This window comes from Phyllostomus hastatus, unplaced genomic scaffold (genome assembly GCF_019186645.2).
Source record: "Phyllostomus hastatus isolate PE091 unplaced genomic scaffold, TTU_PhHast_1.1 phas_scaffold_501, whole genome shotgun sequence".
NCBI classification, from domain to species: Eukaryota; Metazoa; Chordata; class Mammalia; order Chiroptera; family Phyllostomidae; genus Phyllostomus; species Phyllostomus hastatus.
In genome coordinates, this window is record NW_025334033.1 from 39,468,862 (window position 1) to 39,490,351 (window position 21,490).

At 42.8% G+C, this 21,490-nt stretch overlaps 1 protein-coding gene across 4 annotated transcripts in view; it reads left to right on the forward strand.

The window, feature by feature from the left end:
- The first annotated feature begins 5,476 nt into the window (after nucleotides 1–5,476).
- Nucleotides 5,477–21,490, forward strand: part of DAAM1 (dishevelled associated activator of morphogenesis 1) — a 155,792-nt gene continuing 139,778 nt past the window's right edge. For 2 of the 4 annotated variants that reach the window (XM_045822615.1, XM_045822616.1), the window contains exon 1: nucleotides 5,817–5,942. In XM_045822615.1, the coding sequence (XP_045678571.1) occupies nucleotides 5,832–5,942 (111 nt within the window). In that variant the 5' untranslated portion in view covers nucleotides 5,817–5,831. Of the gene's footprint in view, nucleotides 5,602–5,816; nucleotides 5,943–21,490 lie in introns of those variants that run through there. The other 2 variants (XM_045822618.1, XM_045822617.1) reach the window with 2 other exon arrangements.

A 21,490-nucleotide genomic window follows, 5' to 3' on the forward strand; every position in this document is an offset into this window, starting at 1 on the left:
TCAAACATGAGTGAAAAGTAATGGACTTCTATTTCACTTGTTTTAATTCTGTTTAGATTTAAATGAGTGTAATTTCCTAAAACAATGACATAAATCCCAGAGAAGAAAACATGTCACTTGTACGAAAGCAAAGCCAAAATAAAGCATTCCAAAATCTCCTTTTCCATTTTAACTGGGTGGCTTGTCTTCTGACAACCCCAAATATTATTTTAGGAGCTTGAGACATAGGGAGAGGGCAGAGACAACCCCAGAGAAAAGGTTACAATCACAGCTTGGTGAAGAGAAAATACTCTCACAAAGATAATATGCTATGACATAGTGTACTGAAGTGTGGCTTTCCATGAGAAATTCCACATCACAACGTTCTCATGTAAATGCAGGACTAAAGTCATCCCTAATCTCCAAATCCAGTGTTTAAGCGCTAACACAACCTGCTGTGAAACAAGGCTCTTACATAAATCCTGCACACTGTAATATTTCAGCTACAAAGGAGAATATATCTGCCAGGATAATTCCCAATGAGGAAAGTTCCAGAAAAAGTCAACAGAATTCTTTTTCTCCACAGAACACCCCCCAGCCCATTTTTTACTTGTAGACAAGGTCTTGCCACATGCGGATTGCCCATTTTAGGGTAAAAGAGCCCATACAGAAATTTGACATTTAAAGAGAAAGAGAAAATTAAAATTGTGTGACACACTGGGTAGGGGATGTTTTTGAAGCTAACACGGGATGGTTTGTCTAAAACGTGTGGCCAGAAACTCATACCAGTGGAAGGTCAGGGGAGTCTTCCTCTGAGAAGTCAGTCCTGACCAAGAGCGAGGGGACTGCGAGACTTCGGTCTTCAGAACCAGAAATAGCCAGCACCAGGGCTTCCATGTACGTAATTCGGGAAGCTCTCTGCATTTTCCGTGTCTGTTATTCTTGAGTTTTGGGTTGCTATCTTCAATTTTCAGATCTATTTTTATTTCCTAATCAGCTGTTCTACTGCTTTAGAACTTACATGACTAAATTGATTAACTAGCTCAGAATTGTTACCAAGTTGTCTTCCTCAAGAAGAACCAAATTTTACTGTTAAGACCCAGATAGATTTACCCGCTTCTCCTGACACTTCTTGGGGGTGGCTGCCAAGTTCAGTCCTGTTTCCCCTCTGGGAAGACTCCCACACAGGGCTAGGTCCTGAGTGATCACCTCTGAGCCACACAATCTTGTAATCTTTGCTATAGATGAGTGGTTCGGAAACACTCGTGTGTCAGAATCAGCTGGAGGACTTGTTAAAACACAGGCTGGGAGACCCAGCCCTGAAGTTGCTTTTCCAGTAGGTCTGTGGGTGGGGCTCAAGCATTTACACTTCTCACAAGTTCTCAGGTGACATTGATGTTACTGGTCTACACTTGAAGGACAGCTGCTGTGGATAATCAAGTCAGGGAGTTACTTTAAGATAGGGCAATCAGTGTCTCTCAGGTATCTGAAATTTGGAACAAAGAGACCAAGAGACTGAGGGCTACTAGAGCAGTGCTCTGGAAAGAAGGTCTCTAAACCACCACTGTTTAGATTTGCAGAGCTGGCCTTGGTTCTTAGGTGGACCCTTGGTTGTTCAACCCTTTGAATAAATCCTATTACATTTTTAATTTTGCATAAAATGGCCATAGAAAGTTTCTGTAGTCTGCCCCCAAAAGATAAGACATGAGTATATCTTAAGTGTTCCACCATGAAAACAAAATCCACTGTATTTAAAACATATATATATATATATATATATATATATATATATATATATATATAGTACAGGGAATTGGTCTCCTGGGTGATAGAAGTTCTAAAACAAATGGGCAATGAGAGATTAGCAACATCAGGAAGCTACCGCCACCCTTTGGCTAGAGGGACAGAGGGAGAAGGTGGCATTAACAGAAGCTGGAGTGATCTGGAAGAAGCTGGAACCACAACAGACTAGGCCAACTGAGGAAATGCTGCTGATGCTGCCAGGAACATCACCCAGGGCAACTCTGCAGAGGTGGAGAAGCACCCTGGCTTCTCTCTTCCTCCTGCTTCCTATCTCCCAGCAGCCCTCCCCACGCTGAGGACCTGGGGGAAGATGGCTTGTGATACTGAGGACAGCTTGGGGCACTGTGGAAGGGCAGAGTATGGATATGAACACTAGCCAAGAACTAGCACTGTCCCATTTGGATTTTTTTCTTCAAAGTACATTTTGCTTACTTAAAATTATTGAGATAATATGTACATGCTGTATAATTTCTCAGTTTCTTGTTAAGAATAAGATTTTCAGAAAATTCAAATAGGATTTTATTAACTTGTTTCATAATTCGGATAGACATTTCTAAGAATCTTGCGGGAAAAAATTGCAAATGATAACAAGAACTAGCATTTGTATAGCTCTTTCAATTTGAAAAGTGTTTTTATATGTATCATTTAATTTAACCCTCAAAAACCTTGTGAAGTAGGTTGCATTATTAGCCCCATTCTTAAAATAAGGAAACCAAGGCTCAGAGAGAATAAGCCACACAAAATAAACAAAGTCACACTGTTCAAAAGTGGTAAGATAGCATGATCCCCAACCTGGGCTCAGCACACAACATCAATTGTTGCAAAACAGCAGCCTACTATGTGAAAACACATGCAAGGCTACAAACGTAAAATTCTTTCTCTGTTGATATCCCATTTTCTCCCTTATCTAAAACCCAACATAAAACTTTGTAACCAGAACTAAGAGATTACTTTGAAAAATCAGCAAAATACCCTATGACATCTTTCCCCCTCCTTTACCTGTAGATGGTCAATTAAATCTGTTCTCAGTGGTCCCACAGCTTCCTAGTTAATAGGCAATGATTATGGGACAAGACAAATCATTTCTCATAAGATCATTCTAGAACAGCAGCAGTTTTTTTTTAATAAGAAAAAACGTAAAGAAACTCATTGACTGATAATATAAATTAATAGACAGAATGGGTATTTTTGTTGGCTATGAGATTATTTAGTTATCTAGAAAGAATTAAATACAACTCATAATGAGAAAGAGAGAGAGGGAGGGAGGGAGGGAGAGAGAGATAAAGAGAGAGAGGGAGAGAGAGAAAGAGACAGAGAGAGAGAGGCAGAGGCAGAGAGAGAGAGATATCCCTTCTGTCTCCATAGGAGTTAAGCTTCTGGTCCTAGGTCCACAGACTGTGCTTCTCATGCTGAAGAACAATCTTTGTTTCCCCTGGTTACCAGTGAAACAGTGTGCCGGAATCAGTTCAAATCCATTGCACTTATAGCAAAATGCTTCCAAACATAATGCCTTGCTTTCAATATTTATCTATGTTTATATCTGTTTCATAGGAACTACAGCATAGGAAGCACACATGCACATCCCCACATTCATGTGCTTATACTCTATTGTGCACGATGTCCTTTATATATGGAGATGAGCTATGTAATATGGCACGTCCTTATAATATTAATTGCTATAAAGAATAGATTTTTTCCCCCAGCAGACTCCATTCTCTCCTTCACTGCTGAAAACCCAAGAGAGCTTGCTGTAAGGGTTTGTCCTATAAAGTTACTTGTCAGTGTTCCTGAATAATATACTTTTTTTCTATAAGGATAAGCCCTGCCTTATGGAGACTCTCCACATCCAATTTGACTAAATTAATATCAGGCTCACTGATTATATTTCCATCTAAAAGCTTTACACAGTCATAAAACTGGGAGAGCTTTTAGAATCATCCCAGGTCAAGTTTCTTGACTATTTTCCCACAATGAAGTGCAATGCATTAAGCCTACTAAACCTTCCCATTAGCTAGAGTATCACTGATTGTACTCTTGATCTGATGGCCAATGGAACATTTGTATTGTCTGGGTTTCATTTAAGACAATATTTGGAATGGATGGAATAGCTCAGAACAGGAGAGCAACATTCAAAGTTATCTTCCTTCAGTGGAGAAAAATGTGTCTGGTACGTAAGCAATAGGCTTGTTTAAAGAAAATCGGAATTCGGCACTAAAACACCTCTCAGTAGAACAAAGCATTTTCCTCTCCCCTGAGATCCTCAACTAGTTTCATGAATATTTTTCTCTTGAAACTAAGTTATCGTTGCCCAATAAAATGAGAAACTAAATGATAAGGCTTCCATCAACAATTAGGTGGAGAATTGTTTAAAATCTTAATTGTGAACTTTCTTTTTACAAGACATACAGTATTCAAGAGATTTTGCTAGCAGAGGTGCGGTGTGAGCTGATCGATAAATGTGACTTCGACATCAAATGCGGTTATAATGTATTCTACTTTTACAACTGGAATAATTAGATGCACTTTTTTTCCTTTTAAAAATGAAAATGGAGACTGGCTCTCAATGTTAATTTTTTTCATATTTGGTATTGATTGGACAATCAAAAATGCCACGGAAATATCTTACACGTTAAAAATAAAACCTTGAAGGTTCAGAATTCAGATACACACCTTTTGCTCACCTTTAAATAAACGTTTAGGTATATATTAAGATCACGGCAATTTGCGAACTGCACATTGTTCGATTTAGGCCATTTAAAATTTTTTGAAGCTAAAAGCATGGGTACAATGTTACGGATTTAAAAGTACATTTGTACGTATACATCTCATTTATTAAAACTTTAGAAAAAGATGTCTTCCTGAGAGTTGAAAGCCATCAGAGCGGGAAGTCTGCCGCAGCGAAGAACAAAAGCATGGCTGCGCGGTAGTATTATCTCTGCAGCCGCAGCAGCAGCACCAGCAGCAGCAGGCTCCCTGAGGGAGGGTTTGCGGCGACTGTCTTGTCTGTTACACTGCATTTTTATTAGTGACAGCCTCCGTTATTCTGTCAGCCCAGCCAACTAAGCTGTTCCCCGCGAACTCCGTTAAATGGGAGAAGGAGAGACAGAAAGGTAAATTATACCGAGTGGGGAACACGGGGATTTATTTCTCTCCTTCAAGGTGGGCTTCGCTTCATCCTCGGGGACGTGGGGGAATTCCTGGACTGTATTTAACCCAGAAACCCGTGCGTCCAATTAATTAGTTGCTACACATAGGAAAGGCAGTGAAAGGCTTTATCTTCTGTTTCCAGCTGGGGCCAACAGCGCCGGGCTGGTCAGAGCTGCCTGGCCGGTGTGCACTAGCCCCGGACCCTTTCGGGCCCTCAGAACCCCCACCCACCGAGTGGAGGTCAAGTCAAAGAGCACGACCGCAGGGTGCCCCCCATTCTCGCCCGAGCTGTCCACAGCTTAGCTTCTAAACGACCACCGCTAACACTGCAAGGCTCGAGGGCGGGGAGGGGGCGGGTCCTGATGGGGGCGGGACTAGGGGGCGGAGACCTAGAGGCCGGGAAATGCGTCGGGAAGTGTAGTTCTGCTAACCCCAGTAGCGTAGCCACCCAGTCTCTGCTTGTGAAATTGGGACTACAACTCTCAGGAGTCTGCGGGCCCAATAAGGGAAACCCATGCGCAGTGGGCGCCACATCGTATCCTATCAGCGGAGGAGAGGGTGATGTCACCTGCGAGTTGGTAACCTACGAGCGGCTGTGAAGGAAACTGTTTAACCGGATCCCATTGTACCCGGAGCGCAGAGCCGCCTTTCCAGCATGCGGGGGCTGCTCAGGTAAGGGCGCTGTGCCGTCTCCGTCGCCTCACTCATTCATTAAGTGGCACCGCGCGGTGGCGTGGGGGTGGGTGCGCTTTTTCGGGCCGGCGCTTGTTTCGCGGCGCGCCTTCCAGCTGCCTCCCTGGAGCTCTCAGACCAGTGGGTAAATATTAAACTCGTCCTTCAGGTTGGGTCTGGGTGGGAACAGGACCTAGAGAGCTCCCGGCTGCCAAGCTGGATTTGGGAAAATGGCTGCAAGCACGGCGCAAAGCGAGGCGAGCACAGAGGAAGGCGCCCCCGAGGATAAGGGTCCCTCCCTCTTTTCTTTCAGAGTAGCTCGGATGCCGGCAGGGTACCAGGTACAGCCACCTTGCTGCAGTCACGCGGGGGCTAGGGCGCTGGGGGTCTTGGCCTCGGCTGCGCGCTGCGGGCAATGCTGCTGTTGAAAACTGCTGGCTGGGGAGGCTCCCAGGGAAAATCTTGAGGTTTGGTGGATTCAGAGGTGGCGACAGGGAAGGAGGAAGTCTGAGAAGAATCCCCACCACGCCTGGCACCTTCACTTACTCGAAAGGGATGGGACAACTGTAATTCAGGCAAAGTTGTAAGCTAAAGGTTTCAAAAGAGAGAGGGGGAACCCGCGCTGTGGAAGGAGCAAGGGGTGTTGGCGACTGCGGAGAGGGACGCTGCGCCGCCTGCGGACCGGGTTCCAGGCGCAGCAGAGCGTTCCTGCCCCTGGTCTTTCCGAGGAGGGCGCATCTTGGTCCATCCTGTACTGATTGCTCCCTCGACAAAGAGCACCTGAGCTGGAGTGAAGCGTCTGCCCGCAGCTCTGGGGTGGGAGGTGGTAAAGCAGTGGAGGTGTTGAATAATCTACTGGTAAGGCTCGCTGTGGGGCAGGAGGGCTCGGTGACCGGGTTTTCCCAGCTGGTGCCGAAAACTCAGCTGCTTGTGATGTGCTTGACCTTCGATGGGAGAAAAGTGCGAGGCCCAAGAACTCTATAAAGTCCTCTGAAAACGGGAGTATTTCCTTTCCCGTTCTAGCACCCTTGTTCTTTAGCTTACTCACTGGTTGATCAAACCCTGCTAAGGGCAGTGTTCAACTTGCTCACAGCCTGGTTTTCTGTGTCCAGGAATAGATAAACCCACGTTCCATTTCTCCCAATCACGCCCCCTTTTGCCCCGCTGCCCACCACCACCCGCAGATGAGCATCAAGAGAAAATGCCACCCGTGACCGTTTTGCTGTCATTAAACTGGTAGTTTCTTGAGGCTCGAGAAGGACCTAGTGAATTGAATCGAATCGGAGTTTGTCTGCAAGATGAATCCCGTTGCCATGGCGACTCCTGCCGTCGGAATCTTAACTGCTCTCACTGCTGTTTCAATTCGATGTGGCTCTGCGGGCAGCTGGGAGGGAGTGGCCAGTGAGAGTGGTCAAATGCTCGCCCTGGGCCCAGCTGCTCTTTCCTCCTCACCGGTTTCACAGCCCTGGGGTTCTATCCATTTTCGTGTAAATGGATTGGACACAGTTCTTAGCCCCTTTCCCTCTCAGAGTGCCCATGCCTGTCTTTTCACTTCCCTTCCCAGAAGTAATTGTTTGGAGCCTTTTTCCTGAGGCATATCTGAAAATTACAATTGAAAGATATCTTTTCCCCTTTCAGGCTAGTTACTTCATTTTCCTAGTACCGTGTATTATAGTGTTGGAGGTACCTTCCCCACGAGGGAGCCCTCTGTTCTACTGGAAGAGAGCTCCCTGGCCACCAGTAAAGGTCCTTGATTTGACTTAGGTACAACTCACTGGAAGTTTTTATGGACAAGTAATAACGGAAATTGAATTCTGGAAGTCACTGCCATCCCTTGTGGTTCTGATAAAATCTAAAAGCCTGCCTAGAGGATTCAGGTTCTTGAGAGTGAAGCAAGCTGGCCTGGGATCTAGGAAGCCTGCTCTGGGCCCTAGGCTGCCTCTGGCACTACTGGCTACCCACTGTGGGGTTAATCCCTTGTCTGGGGACCTCAGTCATGGTTGGTGTGGGGAGAAGAGTACAGAGGGTTTCCTAAGGTTGGTTCTAGGTAGAAAATTTTGTGACTTTAAGAAGGACTTGGTCATTGTCTTTTGTTTTTCTCAAAGAAATCTGAAATGAGAGTTTAAATGCAGCTTCTAACACTGTGGCGTTGGGTTAATATCTCTGAGCCTCATGTGTATGGCAAAATAACCTTGCTATTCATGGCAAGCCTTTAAAGTGGGCAAGGCAAGACATGTTACTATTATATTATTTCTACTACTACTATTATTTCAGTATATGGACTTCTATTTGTTCTTTTATGTTAGAATTAATTGTTTAGATTTTGCCTTTTTTGAATGCAGTTATTTGCAACTTAGTTGCATTAAGTATAATTGATTACACAAGTATTTTGTTTCTCTTCTGCTCTCATTTCATACCAAGGTGTGTTATCCCAGATATTGCTGTTAAGGGGGGGTGTGTATCTGTGAGCATCTATACACGTGCCTTTGTGAGTAGGTCAGTGCTTGGGGGTGCTATGTGCCAGGTGGTTGACATTCACTGACTCCTTTTAAATAGGTAGATATTTCCCCATGAGGAAACAGAAATCAGAAGTTGTCACTTACTCTCTCTGGTTTTGTCCTAGATTATCAGCTGAAACAAAAATCTCTTTTATCTATTTACTTCCTGTCTCCCTATAATTCTGACACCAATTCCCATGTATGGAGTTTTCACCACTCCTCCAAGGTCTTTGAGAGCAGGGTCTTTGTCTTGTCTATCCCTGCCTCTCCGGCATTTAAATCAGTGCTTGTCCATGTGGTACTTAACAAATATTTGCGGAATCAATATTGAGTAGTAGAGCCATGACGGGAGATCCAAGATCTGTATTCTTTCCACGGATAGTTCTGTCATCAGTTGTAACATTCCTCTTAGCTTTCTGTCAAGCCGTTTCATCTCAGCATAAACTAAAACTCCTGTGTCACCTGTGACTTGAAGTATAAAAGGCCCTTCTATGTGTTTGAAATAGACATATTTTGTAATTATTTGCTTTTAGAATACATTCACCCATACAGAATTTTCCCTCTATAATTCTTTTTAAAAAGTTTTTATTTATTAATTTTGGAGAGAAAGAGGAAGAGAGGGGAGGGAGGGAGAGAGGGAAAGAGAGAGAGAGAGAGAAAATGAGAGGAGAGAGACATTGATTTGTTGTTCCACCTACTTACGCATTCATTGGTTGATACTTGTAAGTGCCCTGATCGGAGATCGAACCTGCAATGTTGGTGCATCAGGGCTATGCTCTAACCCACTGAGCTACCTGGCCAGGGCCCCTGTAATTTTTAATACAATTCTTATTACCCCAGACCAGACATTTCTAGATTTCTCTCCATTGTACTATCCTTGGCCCAGATAACATTCCCAGGAGGTGAATGACAGGAGAACAGACACTAAGACAAAGATACTTGGAAGCTTTTGCCAGGCCACCAATGGCTCCTGGGGCACCCTTTGGGTAGCAAAGCCCGACAATAGTGCTCTCTCTGGGATAGGGTTGTTCTCAGCAGGATCAGTTTGTTCTGGGCTGACCCGAGGGAGGAACAGGGTGGGAGACATTTGTCCAGTATTTGCAACATTCTGCTACCATGTGGTGAGTCGGGTTCTGTGGGTTTTCAGAAGTATGAATTAGTGAGGAGGTGTGATGGTGAAGAGGGTGTGGTGGGTTATGTCCTTGGGTGGTGCTTACAGGAGCTCAGTGAGTAGGTGCCAAGGAATTTGAATTCTGGCTTGCTTGCTTTGTGGACACGCTCTGGCTGTTACGAACGTGTGTGTTGTGTCTGCATGTGGTTTTATGTGAGCTACTTTGTTTAGAAGGCTGCTTTTGTTGGTGGTAGCATGGTCATCAGACCAAATCAGGTGTTTACCAACAAAATATAGTTAAGATTGAGAGTGTTTCATTTTGTAAATGTTTGGGGGATGGTATAAAGAGTGGTTTTGGCTTGAGAATCTCGAGTTCTGTGAAATCCCTTAAAAAGTTATAGCTGTTGGATGAGGGGAAGTGAGCTTTTCCAACAGAGCTTGGTACCACTGAGAACTTCAGGTGTTTGATTCAGGAGCTAATCAGAGAGCTTGTAACTTCTGTGGGACCCGCCCCCCCGCCACTCCGCCCCCCAGCTTCATGTCATGCCCCTGGTATTTCCAAGTGTTAAGTCTGTCCCTTATGTTGCAGGAAACAAAGCGATTTTGCCAAGTTATGTTAGCCACCTTGTTTAATTTCTAGAGGGGGCACCAGTCAAAATGAAAAACAAATTTCTATTTTATTTGTGATTTTTTCTTTGAATAGACACTGTGAACTATTGTCACTTATTTTAACATTACAATTTCTAACTTGGTAATTGGGGAAAACCTCTAAATGAATATATATTTTAAACACAGCAGTTCTTAGTGGTTTTCCCAAGAACTCAGTTTGGAGGCAATTGATAGCACAGGTAACATTTAAGAAATAGGTAAGGAGGGCAGTTTCTGTCTGTTGGCAGGGCAGGGTGGGGCAGGCCAGGCCGGGGCTGAGGATACTTCTCTTGAAGTTACATTCACTTAGCAGGTGCACTGTCTCAGCAGGATGGCTGAGAGCTGCTGATAGAGATTAGAACTGAAGGATAGATCTCTCTCTCCCCACCTTCACCCAACTTCCTCCAAGGCACCCCCACTGAAAGATGGACAGATGAAGATGAGATGCAAGTTGATTTTGGTGACCTACATTCCACTCGACTAGCAGACTATTTCTGTAGCAAAAAAAAAAAAAAAAGTACCTTTTTATCTTCTGGTATCCAGGGGAACAGAGAACTGAGCATTTCACAGCGAGTTTACATTCATAGCATACGTGTCCAAAAGTGAGTTCAGGGGCAACCCTGGAAATACTGTGATGGGCATACAGAGCCCCTTCCCTCCGTTAAACTGAGGTTGCCAAATATACCCTCAGCAGCCGTGGTGAGCTTATTGTCCTTGTTGATGATTAAGCATGCCTGGTTTTTCACCTCTGTCTGTGAATTTCTGCAATAATGGCTCCCCTCAGCTGGGGTGTGCACTCTTCTGAGTGTCTAAATTCTCCTTGTGCTTTCAGATTCAGCTGGAGTGCCACAGCTTCCAGGGAGCCTTCCCTGACTAGCCTTCAGCTTTCACCACCCGCCTCTGCTCCTTCCTCCTTAGGGCCTTTAGGCTGACCACACAGCTTAACTCTTACAGCTAATGTGATAACCAATAGTTAAGGTATGTGAAGTGCTTACCTTGTGCCAAGCCCTTCCTAATACTTCACGTGAGCTTAACCATTGCCCTCTCACAGCAACTGTATGAAGTAGGTACCATTATCACCATTTTGCAGGTGAGGAAATTGAGGCTTGAGGAAGTTAAGGAACTTTTCCTAGCTCAGGCCACACTGCTGGTAGGTAGCAGACCAGGTGGGGCACCCAGGCAGCATAGTTCTTTGCACCCTACACTCTGGTCTTGCTTCTAGTTTTCCAACATATTCTTTTTGCTCCGTCAAGTTGGGGGAACCACAACTTCCTTAACACTCTTAATTCTAAACAGTGCTAGGTCAATAAATGCTGGGTTGATTGAGAGTAAAAATGCTTCTACATTGAGTGGTATCTTATATGTAGTCTGATTTTCTGGAGCAGAAAATGTTGCATGAAGTTAAAAATGTTGCATTTGCTTATTTGAATGAGAAAACTTTTAACTCCCTTCTGTTTGCTGTGTGTAGGATAAGCATATTATTTGAAAATGGAAATGCTTATATTCCAAATCTACTTGGAGCCTGTCTAGCATTAGACCTATTTATTAACGGAGATAACTTTTCAGTAGGTTGAATCCCTTATCTGAAGAAAGCCCTTATCCAGAAAAGGGCCGCAGAGCCTGCCTAGTGAGTTAAGACTCCCATAACTTCTTAGCTTCCTTCTTCCCTGTTGTCTTTTAACATAAATTGTAAACGCTATTTTGAAGAGAAAATACTGAAAACTTTAGCAGTAGTCAACCACGTAATCTAATATTGGGTATCTTTAGATATTAAACTAAACTTTTTTTTCTCCTGCCTCAGAAGAAGGACTTTTATTTATTTTTGCAGTGGAGCAAATTTGGTGCCAAATACACAATTGCAATTCTTTTAAAACATAGTCATTATTGTGAATTAAGTGTGGAAAACTAGGGAAGCAAGTTCAGTTTCCAATGTAGCTGGTGCGATTTCCTGACTTACAATAGATCTTTTCCTTTTGGCTTAAAACTGGATATTATATCACTTTGGCAATATTTAATGAAGACAATTCACTAAAAAACTGTCATTCGGGGAAATAATAGGAAAATTATGCTCTAACAGCATATTGCAAGGGAAGGAAAATAACAACAAAAGACTTGTTAGTCATCCGGCTACTCAAACATAACATTCATTCACCAGACATTAATTTCAGAAGCTTTTTTATTTTTCCATTCATCTTGTTACACTTCCTAAGTATGTCATGCACCTTCAGTGACAACCTCAGCTCATTCTGTTCTATATATTGCACCAGGATTGAAGTTGAAGGTTGCCTGTGTTTCTGCCAGGTACACTATTAGGGTCACCTATTAAATGGGTCTTTGTCCTTTTCATTTAAAAAAAAATCTGTGACATTGGCAAATGTTGCCCATCTGATGGACTTTCTGAATTTAGACTTTTAAGAGAAGATAGCCCAGATCCGAGCATTGGGGATTGTGTGGGCAAGACAGATGTCCATCTTTTGTTTTTGAGATGGATTCTTCTATTCTGGCTTGTTGGCTAAGCTCTGTTTGTTAGTGACGTAAAATTCAGGTCAAGGGCATGGCTTAGTTTGACTTGTTTTGGAGCCACAAACTGCACCTGTAATCCTAGTCAACTTTTTTTTTCTTTAACTCACCATGCTCTTGGTTACAAAAGAGAGTAGACAGGACAATGTGGATATGTCAGTGCAATAGCCATCACCACTAGCAGCAAACAATGGCGCCAGATGATAAAATGAAGCGATGTAGGTCTTACTCTTTTCAGACTCCATGGATTGAGAGGCAAGGCTGTGCCAGCAGTTTGCCAAGGAACTATATGCGTCTGACAGGTATTCATCTGGGAAGAGAGGGTCAGGATTAGGGGACCCCTCCTAAAACTTTGTCAGAGCCCCGTAACGTGTCTTTTCCTTTCTTGGGTTATGCCTGAGGTCGTTAGGGGGTGTTTTGGTGCCACTTCTGGTCTTTACTCTCCTTTCATAAAGCTTTTGCAGATGCATACTTTAGAAGAAGAAGAGTGAGGGGTGGTGGTCAACATCACTCACAGGGTGAGTCAGACTGTTCCTGTGTGTCTAGGTGTAAATCTGTATTTGTTTCTTAGAGAGTTGGTAAAACCAAGCAGTGACATGTCTAGAGACAAGTTAAGTTAGAATCTGAAGCTCTATGATAGGGTTAGACTTGGGGCCCTCCTAAATCCCGAGAATGTATTACTAAACTTATTGTAAAAAGTTAAAGAAAATGAAAAGGACAGATTTAACCATTGAAGGATCTTTTTGCATTTTCTACTTTCTTCTTGGTAGCTGGTGAAATTGTGGATACAGAAAATGTCCTATGGTTCTATCCAAGGTCATTTATTTGTGTTTAAATGCATTTGCAGTTACCTCATTAGTAGTTGATTTAGGATGATGGTGGCAAAAGAAATAACAAAAACATTTGTTTCCTATTATGTTTGTATGTGGCAGTCATAGTTGCATTGGAGGTAGTCCCCCCCCCCCCCCCCACTTTGGCCAGCACTTAGTGGCCATTCAGACTAAAAGTCAGGGTGTGGAATGAAAAGTCGGGGTGCTAGAGTTGAGAGTTGAAACTGATGGCTGAAGTTGCATCGTGTTTTCGGAAGGTTAAATGAATGGCTTGTTATTATATTTTTGTTTTTTAAATCAAGAATAGAGATTGGATGGGACTGGAAAACCTCTGCCACCCACTTGGACATTTAGAGCTTGACATTCTGTGAGAAGGTGACACTTGCAACGACAGAAGTTCCAGGAACTGTAGCAAGAAACTGCCTTGCCTGCGACATTTTCTGCTAAGAGATTGATTTAAAATGTTAAAAAATATATGTTATTTTTAGTTTAACCCAGTTTCTTTTCAGGCTGTGACCGAAGCTTCCTTTCTCTCATACTCCATCTTTTCCTACTACAGCCCTTGCATTGTAACGTGAGTCTGGAGGACCAGTGAGCTGCGGCTCTCTTGGTGCCCCCAAGACAAGAAGACTGCTGTCCCCCGGCTTCCAGGTTCCATGTAAGGGGAGCCACAGTCTCTGACCTTCCAGAGGAACACACCTTTCCCTTTAGCCTAACAGGTGGGGAGCTGTGTAGCACAGAGAGGGGAAGGTTTACATTTCAATTCTCCAGCACTCAGGTTGTTTTTCTGATGGAACAAGTTGGGGGAAGTCAGTGGAAGGGAGGACGAGGGAGTTACTGGGTTTCACTTATCTTATCACTTGTTTCCCACTGGATTGTCTTTGTTTATACTGTCTCTTCGGGCCAGGAATTCCTCCAGCAGAAAGCATGCATGCGCGCGGGGAGACTCGGATGGCGCTTCCGTCTTGTGTTCTGCTGACTGGGCTTTCCTCCCTACCGCCCGGTACAAAAGGAGGGCCGGAGAGGTTTAACTTGCTTTAAATGTTTCCATTATGTGGATGAGAGAACTTAAAACACAGATTTGGGGCAAACATGTCAATGACTTTTCTGATGAGGAAAGAGGATGATGCTGAGTAGGTTAGAATTAAACATATAACTTATTTACGTTGGTAGAGAGTTTAGTCACAAATGTTTGACACCTTGAATGAAATCCCTTTGCCTTTGGTTGCTGCTTTGCAATTGCTCCAAGAACAGAGAAACACCACCAGTTGATTTTAGGTTCAGGTTTGGGTAATCTTGGCAGTTCCTTTAACATCCTGGGCCTCTGTTTCTTCCTCTGTGAAACAATGTGAAAATTCTAAAATTTTATGAGAAAGGCAGCACCTTAAAATAATGACTTCACTCATGTGGCACTGTGTAATGTTGGCGTACTATCCACTGGATTTCCCTAGAATGGAGATCAGTTGGCCACGGTTCTCCGCACAGCATACCTGAGACCCTGTTCTTGGCTGGAGCTAAGCCCTCCAGGCCTGATCTGTAGTGTGTTCTCCTTGACGGAACCGCTTCCAGTCACCTTCTCCAGTGTTGGCGCTCGGAAAGGCCCGTGTGAGGAGGCTGGGCAGTGTGTTTGAGGGATCGTCTAGTGCCGTTTAAGCTGGTAATTCTCTTTAAACCAGAGTTTGACCGCTGGTGGTACACGGAATAGATGCATCCAGTTGTCATATTTTCTTTGGCCAGCACAGTGTTATTCGTAAAACCGGAGCGATCTTAGCGAGCATGTACGCGCGGATTTGTCGCAGACCTCACCGCACCGTAGTGCTCATACACAGCCACTCTGTTTGCGTGATATTTCTCTAGCTCCTTGGCCCTCAAAGGCATTTGGGTTTGTGGTCCCTGTTTTAAGCCACATTAAGTTGTGACGGGAGTCTCTTCAAACATTTATCCAGCAGAGGGCCTGGCAGATGACCCACCCCAGGATCTTACAACCTCAGCACTGTGGACATTTTAGACTGGATAGCCCTCTGCTGTGCGGGGCTGTGCCATGCACAGTACATGTCCAGCGGCATCCTTGGCCTCTGCCCACTAGATGCCAGTAGCAACGTTTCCCCCAGCTGTCACAACCAAACATATCCAGACATTGCCAAATGCCCCCCGGGGAGGGGGCAAAATCAGCCTCAGTTGAGAGCCAGTTGACAGATTTTAGATGGTCCGAGAACTTTAAACACTGGACCAAGCTTGGATATTTAGGGATAAATTGGAATTCATCTGGGAAGCCCAGCTACCCTGCTGTTTTTATTTATTTGGGCAGTTGGTTAGAGCAAAGTAAAGGTCAGTGGATTAGGCCGTTTGGGGTCACTTCTCCATTCTTCCATGACCACTGCCTGGGAGGCCAGCCACATTTTCAGGACATGTCCTCGGTCACAACAGGGGACTCTGTGAGACACTGATGCTGGGTCAGGGCAAGCCCACCAGGGCTAGTGGGTAAACAGCTTTGAAGCCCGGGGCCTGTGTTGGTGGATCCGTAATGTTATCTGTGGGTAAGGAAGATGAAGCTTTGGGGAAAGGAAAGGTCATCTCTGTCATTATTGCCAAAGGCCAAAATGTTTAAAAAAAGAAAAAAGAGCCTGCAGCCTTTAAAAATGACAGCTTATCTTAAATCAGCAGTGTGGGAAGAGCTCTGAAAAGGATTAACAGAGTGACATTCCTTTTTTTTCTCACCCTTAACACAAGCAAGTCTTTAAAACTCCAAAACTTGGGCTTTGGCAACACTCAGACTTGCCTTGCCTCTCAGAAAAACATTGATAAGATTTTCAGGGTCCAAACGGAGAATGTTGTGAAGTTTCAATTAACCAACCCAAGCTCAGTTCCTGAGGAACTCATGCAAAGATAACGCCTGGGGAAGCACAGGGTTTCGGTTAAAAGGTAAACCTGAGTCGCTTCTCAGAGGGAGAGGTGGGACCTCTGAAGGGATGGTGGGTGCCTCTGCCCCACGGCTGTGTCTGTTCTACGTCCTGGGTGTGCACGTTTGTTCGTGGTGGATTTTAAAAGGAGATGCCTAAGGGTTTTGATTCAGTAGATCTGTGGTTTGGGCCCAACCTCCAGGATACCTCGAGCTCCGCAGGTAACTGATATTTAGCCAGGACTGGGAGCTAGTGGGAAGAGCAAGCAAGGATCCTGCCTGTGGGAAGTGTGGCTGTAGTCACAGATGTGTGCTGGGCCCATGGTTGCCTGGTTAAATTTTTTGTTTTTAAAAATTTTACCTCCACTTTGGCTTGAATTTTTTCTTTAACGTTTCTAGAATTTTGCATTTGTGAAAAGAGATTGCTCATTTACCTGTGGTATATTGTGTATTATCTGATACATGGAACCTGATGCTTCTAATAACCTGGAAGCTGTATTATATTTTTCAGGCTTTACTGAAAAGCTTGTGGAAGTGATCTTTTTTTCCGAGATGGTTCCCTGAGAGGATTCAATTTGTATATTAACCTATTGTTTCAAAGCTAAGGAAGCAGACCACCCTGTCCCAAATGACAAACACCATGAGGGCCCTGGAGAGGAAGTAGGTGGGACAGTAGTGGTTAGTGCTCTCTTACTAGCTTCTATTCTAGAAAATTCTCTAGGAAGGATCTAAATATTTCGCAGTTAAGTTTAACTCAGGGAGTTTCCCATCACACTTTTCTCCCTGGCATCGTAAACATGGGGTAGTTTTGTTTCTTGCAAATTTCCTTCTTGAATAGAGTCCTAGCGTTGTAACTGCCAAACATGGGAAATAGAATAAAATGGCTCCTTTCACTTGGATTTTGCTTAGAATTTTAGATCCAGATTTCTATCAAGCATAGCAGAGGCAAGGGAATGAGTAAGTGTTGGGGGAAAATATTATACTGGTCATTTTATGGACTATCTCATAAACCATGAAAGCAACATTTTAAAACATCATTCGTTTTAAAATGTCAAAAAATGTTTAAATGTTGAGCGTGAACATTTCAGAATGCTGTTCTAAATCCCAGGTCTTTTCCTTTGGAATCTAGAACTCCTGTTTTACTTAACCAAAGCTCAGATCATGCTCTGTTGTCAGCTTCAGAAACAAACAAACTACATTGTGCAATAGGCAAAGAGTCTCCCCAGTGAAAGACTCAGTTGCTTCCACTGGCAAGTCGTTTCATGTTTTGCTTTTTTGGATCATGTTCGTGTTTTCAAAGGAATATTCACAGCATTAGTTATAGGACGCAATACTCTACAATCACAAATCACACTTTTCTACTAATTGTTATGCCTACAGAGCAAATCTTCTATCAGTTTTAAAAAGATTTTATTTATTCATTTTTAGAGAGAAGGGAAGGGAGGAAGAAAGAAAGGGAGAGAAACAATGATGTACGAGAGATACATTGATCGGTTGTCTCTCACATGTGCCCAACTGGGGACCTGGCCCACAGCCCAGGCAAGTGCCCTGACTGGGAATCGAACCAGCAACTTTTTGGTTCCCAGGCCAGCACTCAATCCCCTGAGTGACACCAGTCAGGGCCCTTCAGTTTTTTTCATCCCTAAATGCTGATTTTGTGTCCCAGATGGTCAGTGCTTTCTAGTGCTAGAGAAAAATCTGTTAGCTTGACATACTATTAAAGAAAGAATGACAAATTAAAAAGTCTTACAGGGCTTCTTTATAGGGCAATGAAAATATTCTAAAATTAGGGGTAATGGTTACACAGTTTGTAGATAGACATCTGTCCTCCCTTATCCACAGGGGACATGTTTCAGGTTCCCCCCGAGAATGCCTGAAACCATAGATAGTACCAACCCTAAACATACTATGTATTTTTCTTATACATGCATACCTGTGATAACGTTTAATTTATAAATTAGGCACAGTAAGAGATTAACAACAGCTAATAATAAAATAGAGTAATTATAAAAATACACTGTAGTAAAAGTTATGTGAATGTGTCTCTCATACTGTCTCGTTGTACTGTACTCAACCTTGTGCTATGAGGTGGTAAAATGCCTGGTGATGAGAAGTAAGGTGAGTGACCAGGTATTGTGATGTAGCCTGGGATGCTACCATCGGCCTCCTGACGATCTGTCAGGAGGGGGATCCATCTGCTTTGAGCGTGTTGATGGTTGAGTGTCAGGAGCAGATGATGTCAGTGGTTGGGGCAATTCAATATTTTCAGACCGCGGTTTACTGTTGGTAACTGAAACCACAGAAAGCGAAACCACGAATTAGGTGGGGCAGAGGGAGGGTACTGACTAAAACCCACTGAACTCTACATTGTAAATGGATGAATTTTATGGTATGTGAATTGTCTCAATAAAGCTGTTATTTGAAAAAAAAACAACAATCAGACTAAGTTAAACTTTAGAAATATAATTTTAGAACCTTAGGGATAATACCTATGATTTTTCCATTTCTTTTCCTCATGTATATCTCAATTATTCCTCTAAATAAACAGAAGTATATCATGAACAAAGAATAGTTGTAATAATTCCTTAGTGCTTATGGACCACCTAAGACACGGGAAACTGTTATAAAGAAATTTTTATTGTAGTGGAATCTGGTTTATATTTTTCTTATACCTTCTAATTGTGAGCTAGGGCAGGTATTAAAGGGTAGAAAGCTTTGCATTATTTTATACCTGCTGTGATGATAGGATAGGCTAAGGTTTTGGTGATACATTCAGCTGTAGCACACTTTGCTTTAAACTTGTTCCATTCAATTATTTTGCAGGACTTTTCTGCTGTATAAGCCTTTACGCTGTAAAAAGCACTCAAGTATGTAATCTTGCCTGTAAAGCTAACTATGTGTGTTGGAAAAGAGATATTTTACTTATAAGGGATTATGTAACTGAAAGTTTCCCAAATTTCGATTAGTGACCCTTTGAGAAACACTGCATGGGAAGTTAGATTGTCGAATGTGTAGGTACTCACTTGGCACCTGCGGGATCATAAACTCGCGTGCAGAGGTAGGCTTCGAGTGCTGTGGTACTATTCAGGTAAAAGATGCTTATCCAGGCATATTAGTTTTATTGTTGCATAACGAATTGATACAAATTTAGTGGCTTAAAACTCCCACCAGGTCAGAAGTCCGACGTGCTATGGCTGGGTTCTCTGCTCAGGGTCTGCTCACGAGTCAGCCAAGGCTGCAGTTCTCAACTGGGGCTCAGGGACTCTTCCAAGCTCACTGGCTGTTGGCGGAATTTATTTTTTCATGGCTGTAGGACTGAGGACGGCTACCTGTTGGCCAGGGACTGCTTTTAGCTCCTGAAGGCCACCCACATTCCATGCCAGGTGGCCCACATTGGCAATGGATGTCTGCCTTCTTCCAGACTAGCTGGAGCACATTTCTCTGACTTTTCTTCTCTGCAATCAGTCAGAGAAAAGGGTCATTTATGGCCTCACCCGATTAGGTCAGGCCGATCATGGGTATTCTCCCGATGACCATATAATGCAACACCATTACGAGAGTGCTATCTTACCATATGGTTCTATTCACCCTGAAAAGATAGTGGAGGGGAGTCATTTAAAGTTCATCCTATGATACCATGTAACAAATTATGCCAATAGACTTTGCTGATTATTAAGATGAAAATCCAAAATTTAAAAACGAATGACACCTGACAAATGTGCTTCAGGACACCCTCAAGTCTTCCTAAAATAACTCCCCCTCACACTTACTGCTTTTTATCCCTACTTTTCTTGTTTTAAGTAGCATGAGCATGAAGATTTTTTAAAGAGCTGTATCATTGAAAAATTCCTACATACATGTAGAATTACTAATATAGCAGGTACGAGAATTCTCCATATACTCACAGCTTCACCAATTACCAATTTATGACTGATCTTTCATATCTACTGCCAACTACTTTCCATCAACTCTGGGATTACTTTATAGCATATTCCAGTCATCTTATAATTTCCTCTGTAAATATTTTAGCATTCATGTCCAAAAAAACCAGGAGTCTATTTTTTTTAAGATTTTATTTATTTTTATTTTTAAATAGAGGGGAAGGGAGGGAGAAAGAAAGGGAGAGAAACATCAGTGTGTGGTTGCCTCTCAAGCACCCCCTACTGGGGACCTGGCCTGCAACCCAGGCATGTGCCCTGATTGGGAATCAACCGGCAACCCTTTGATTTGCTGGCCAGTGCTCAATCCACTGAGCAACACCAGCCAGGGTGAAATCAGGACTCTTTTGAAAAACATAACTAAAATACCACTTTCTCTTTTTTTAAGATTTTAATTATTTATTTTTAGAGAGAGTGGAAGGGAAGGAGAAAGAGAAGGAGAGCAATATCAATGTGTGGTTGCCTGTTGTGCACCCCCCACTGGGGACCTGGCCCACAACCCAGGCATGTGCCCTGGCTGGGAATTGAATCAGCCAACCGTTGGTTCACAGACTGGCACTCAATCCAATGAGCTACACCAGCCAGGGCTAAAATACCACTCTTAAACCCGTAATAATTTTTATATTATTTCTTTAAAATTACCAAACACCTCATCAGTTTTCAAATTTACCCTTCACTTTTTAAAAAGTTTGTTCAACTCAGGATTTCAGTAAGTTTCATGTCACAGTTTTTGATGTGTCCCTTAGGCCTCTCTAAAGCCATGCAGTATTTTCCCTTGCAAATTACTTGAGAGGAGAACCCTATTTGTCTCACATAATTTCCCACAGCCTGGATCTCATGGTACAAATCTCTCTGTTTGTTGTAAACTGGTTAAGATGAAAATAATGCCATGGACCTATCTGATCACTAGAGACAGAAAAGCTGATTTTGTAAACAGAATGTATAGATAAAATTTACTAAATCTGTTTGTGTATACATATTTAGAAAAACATATACATATTTTGGAGAAGAGCAAGTAGGTTGGGTTATTCAGATAACTTATAGAGAGCAGTTTAAGTGTTATATACGTGCAGTGCATGAATGTACAGTTTAAATTCTTGTAGAAAATATACAACATATAGAATCATTAAGTGATACTTGGATTTGTTTAGTTTCTTGGCCTAAACGTTTTTGTTAAATCAGGTTTTAGCTTCCATAAAAGGAGAAAAAGTTCTTACGGAGGAAGGTGTTTTAGTTTTGAGTCTTGGAAAATAGCCATATTTAAAAATTCTGAACATCATGAAATAATTGCTTTTTTATAGTAGGGCTTTGCTAGTTATTTCATATCTGTAGGTTCTTCAAAAGCATATTCTTTTTTTCTCAAAGAATATGATATATAGTTTAAATCTTTACCATTGGACTATTCTGTTTTTTCTTTTAAAAAAATATTTTATTGATTATGCTAT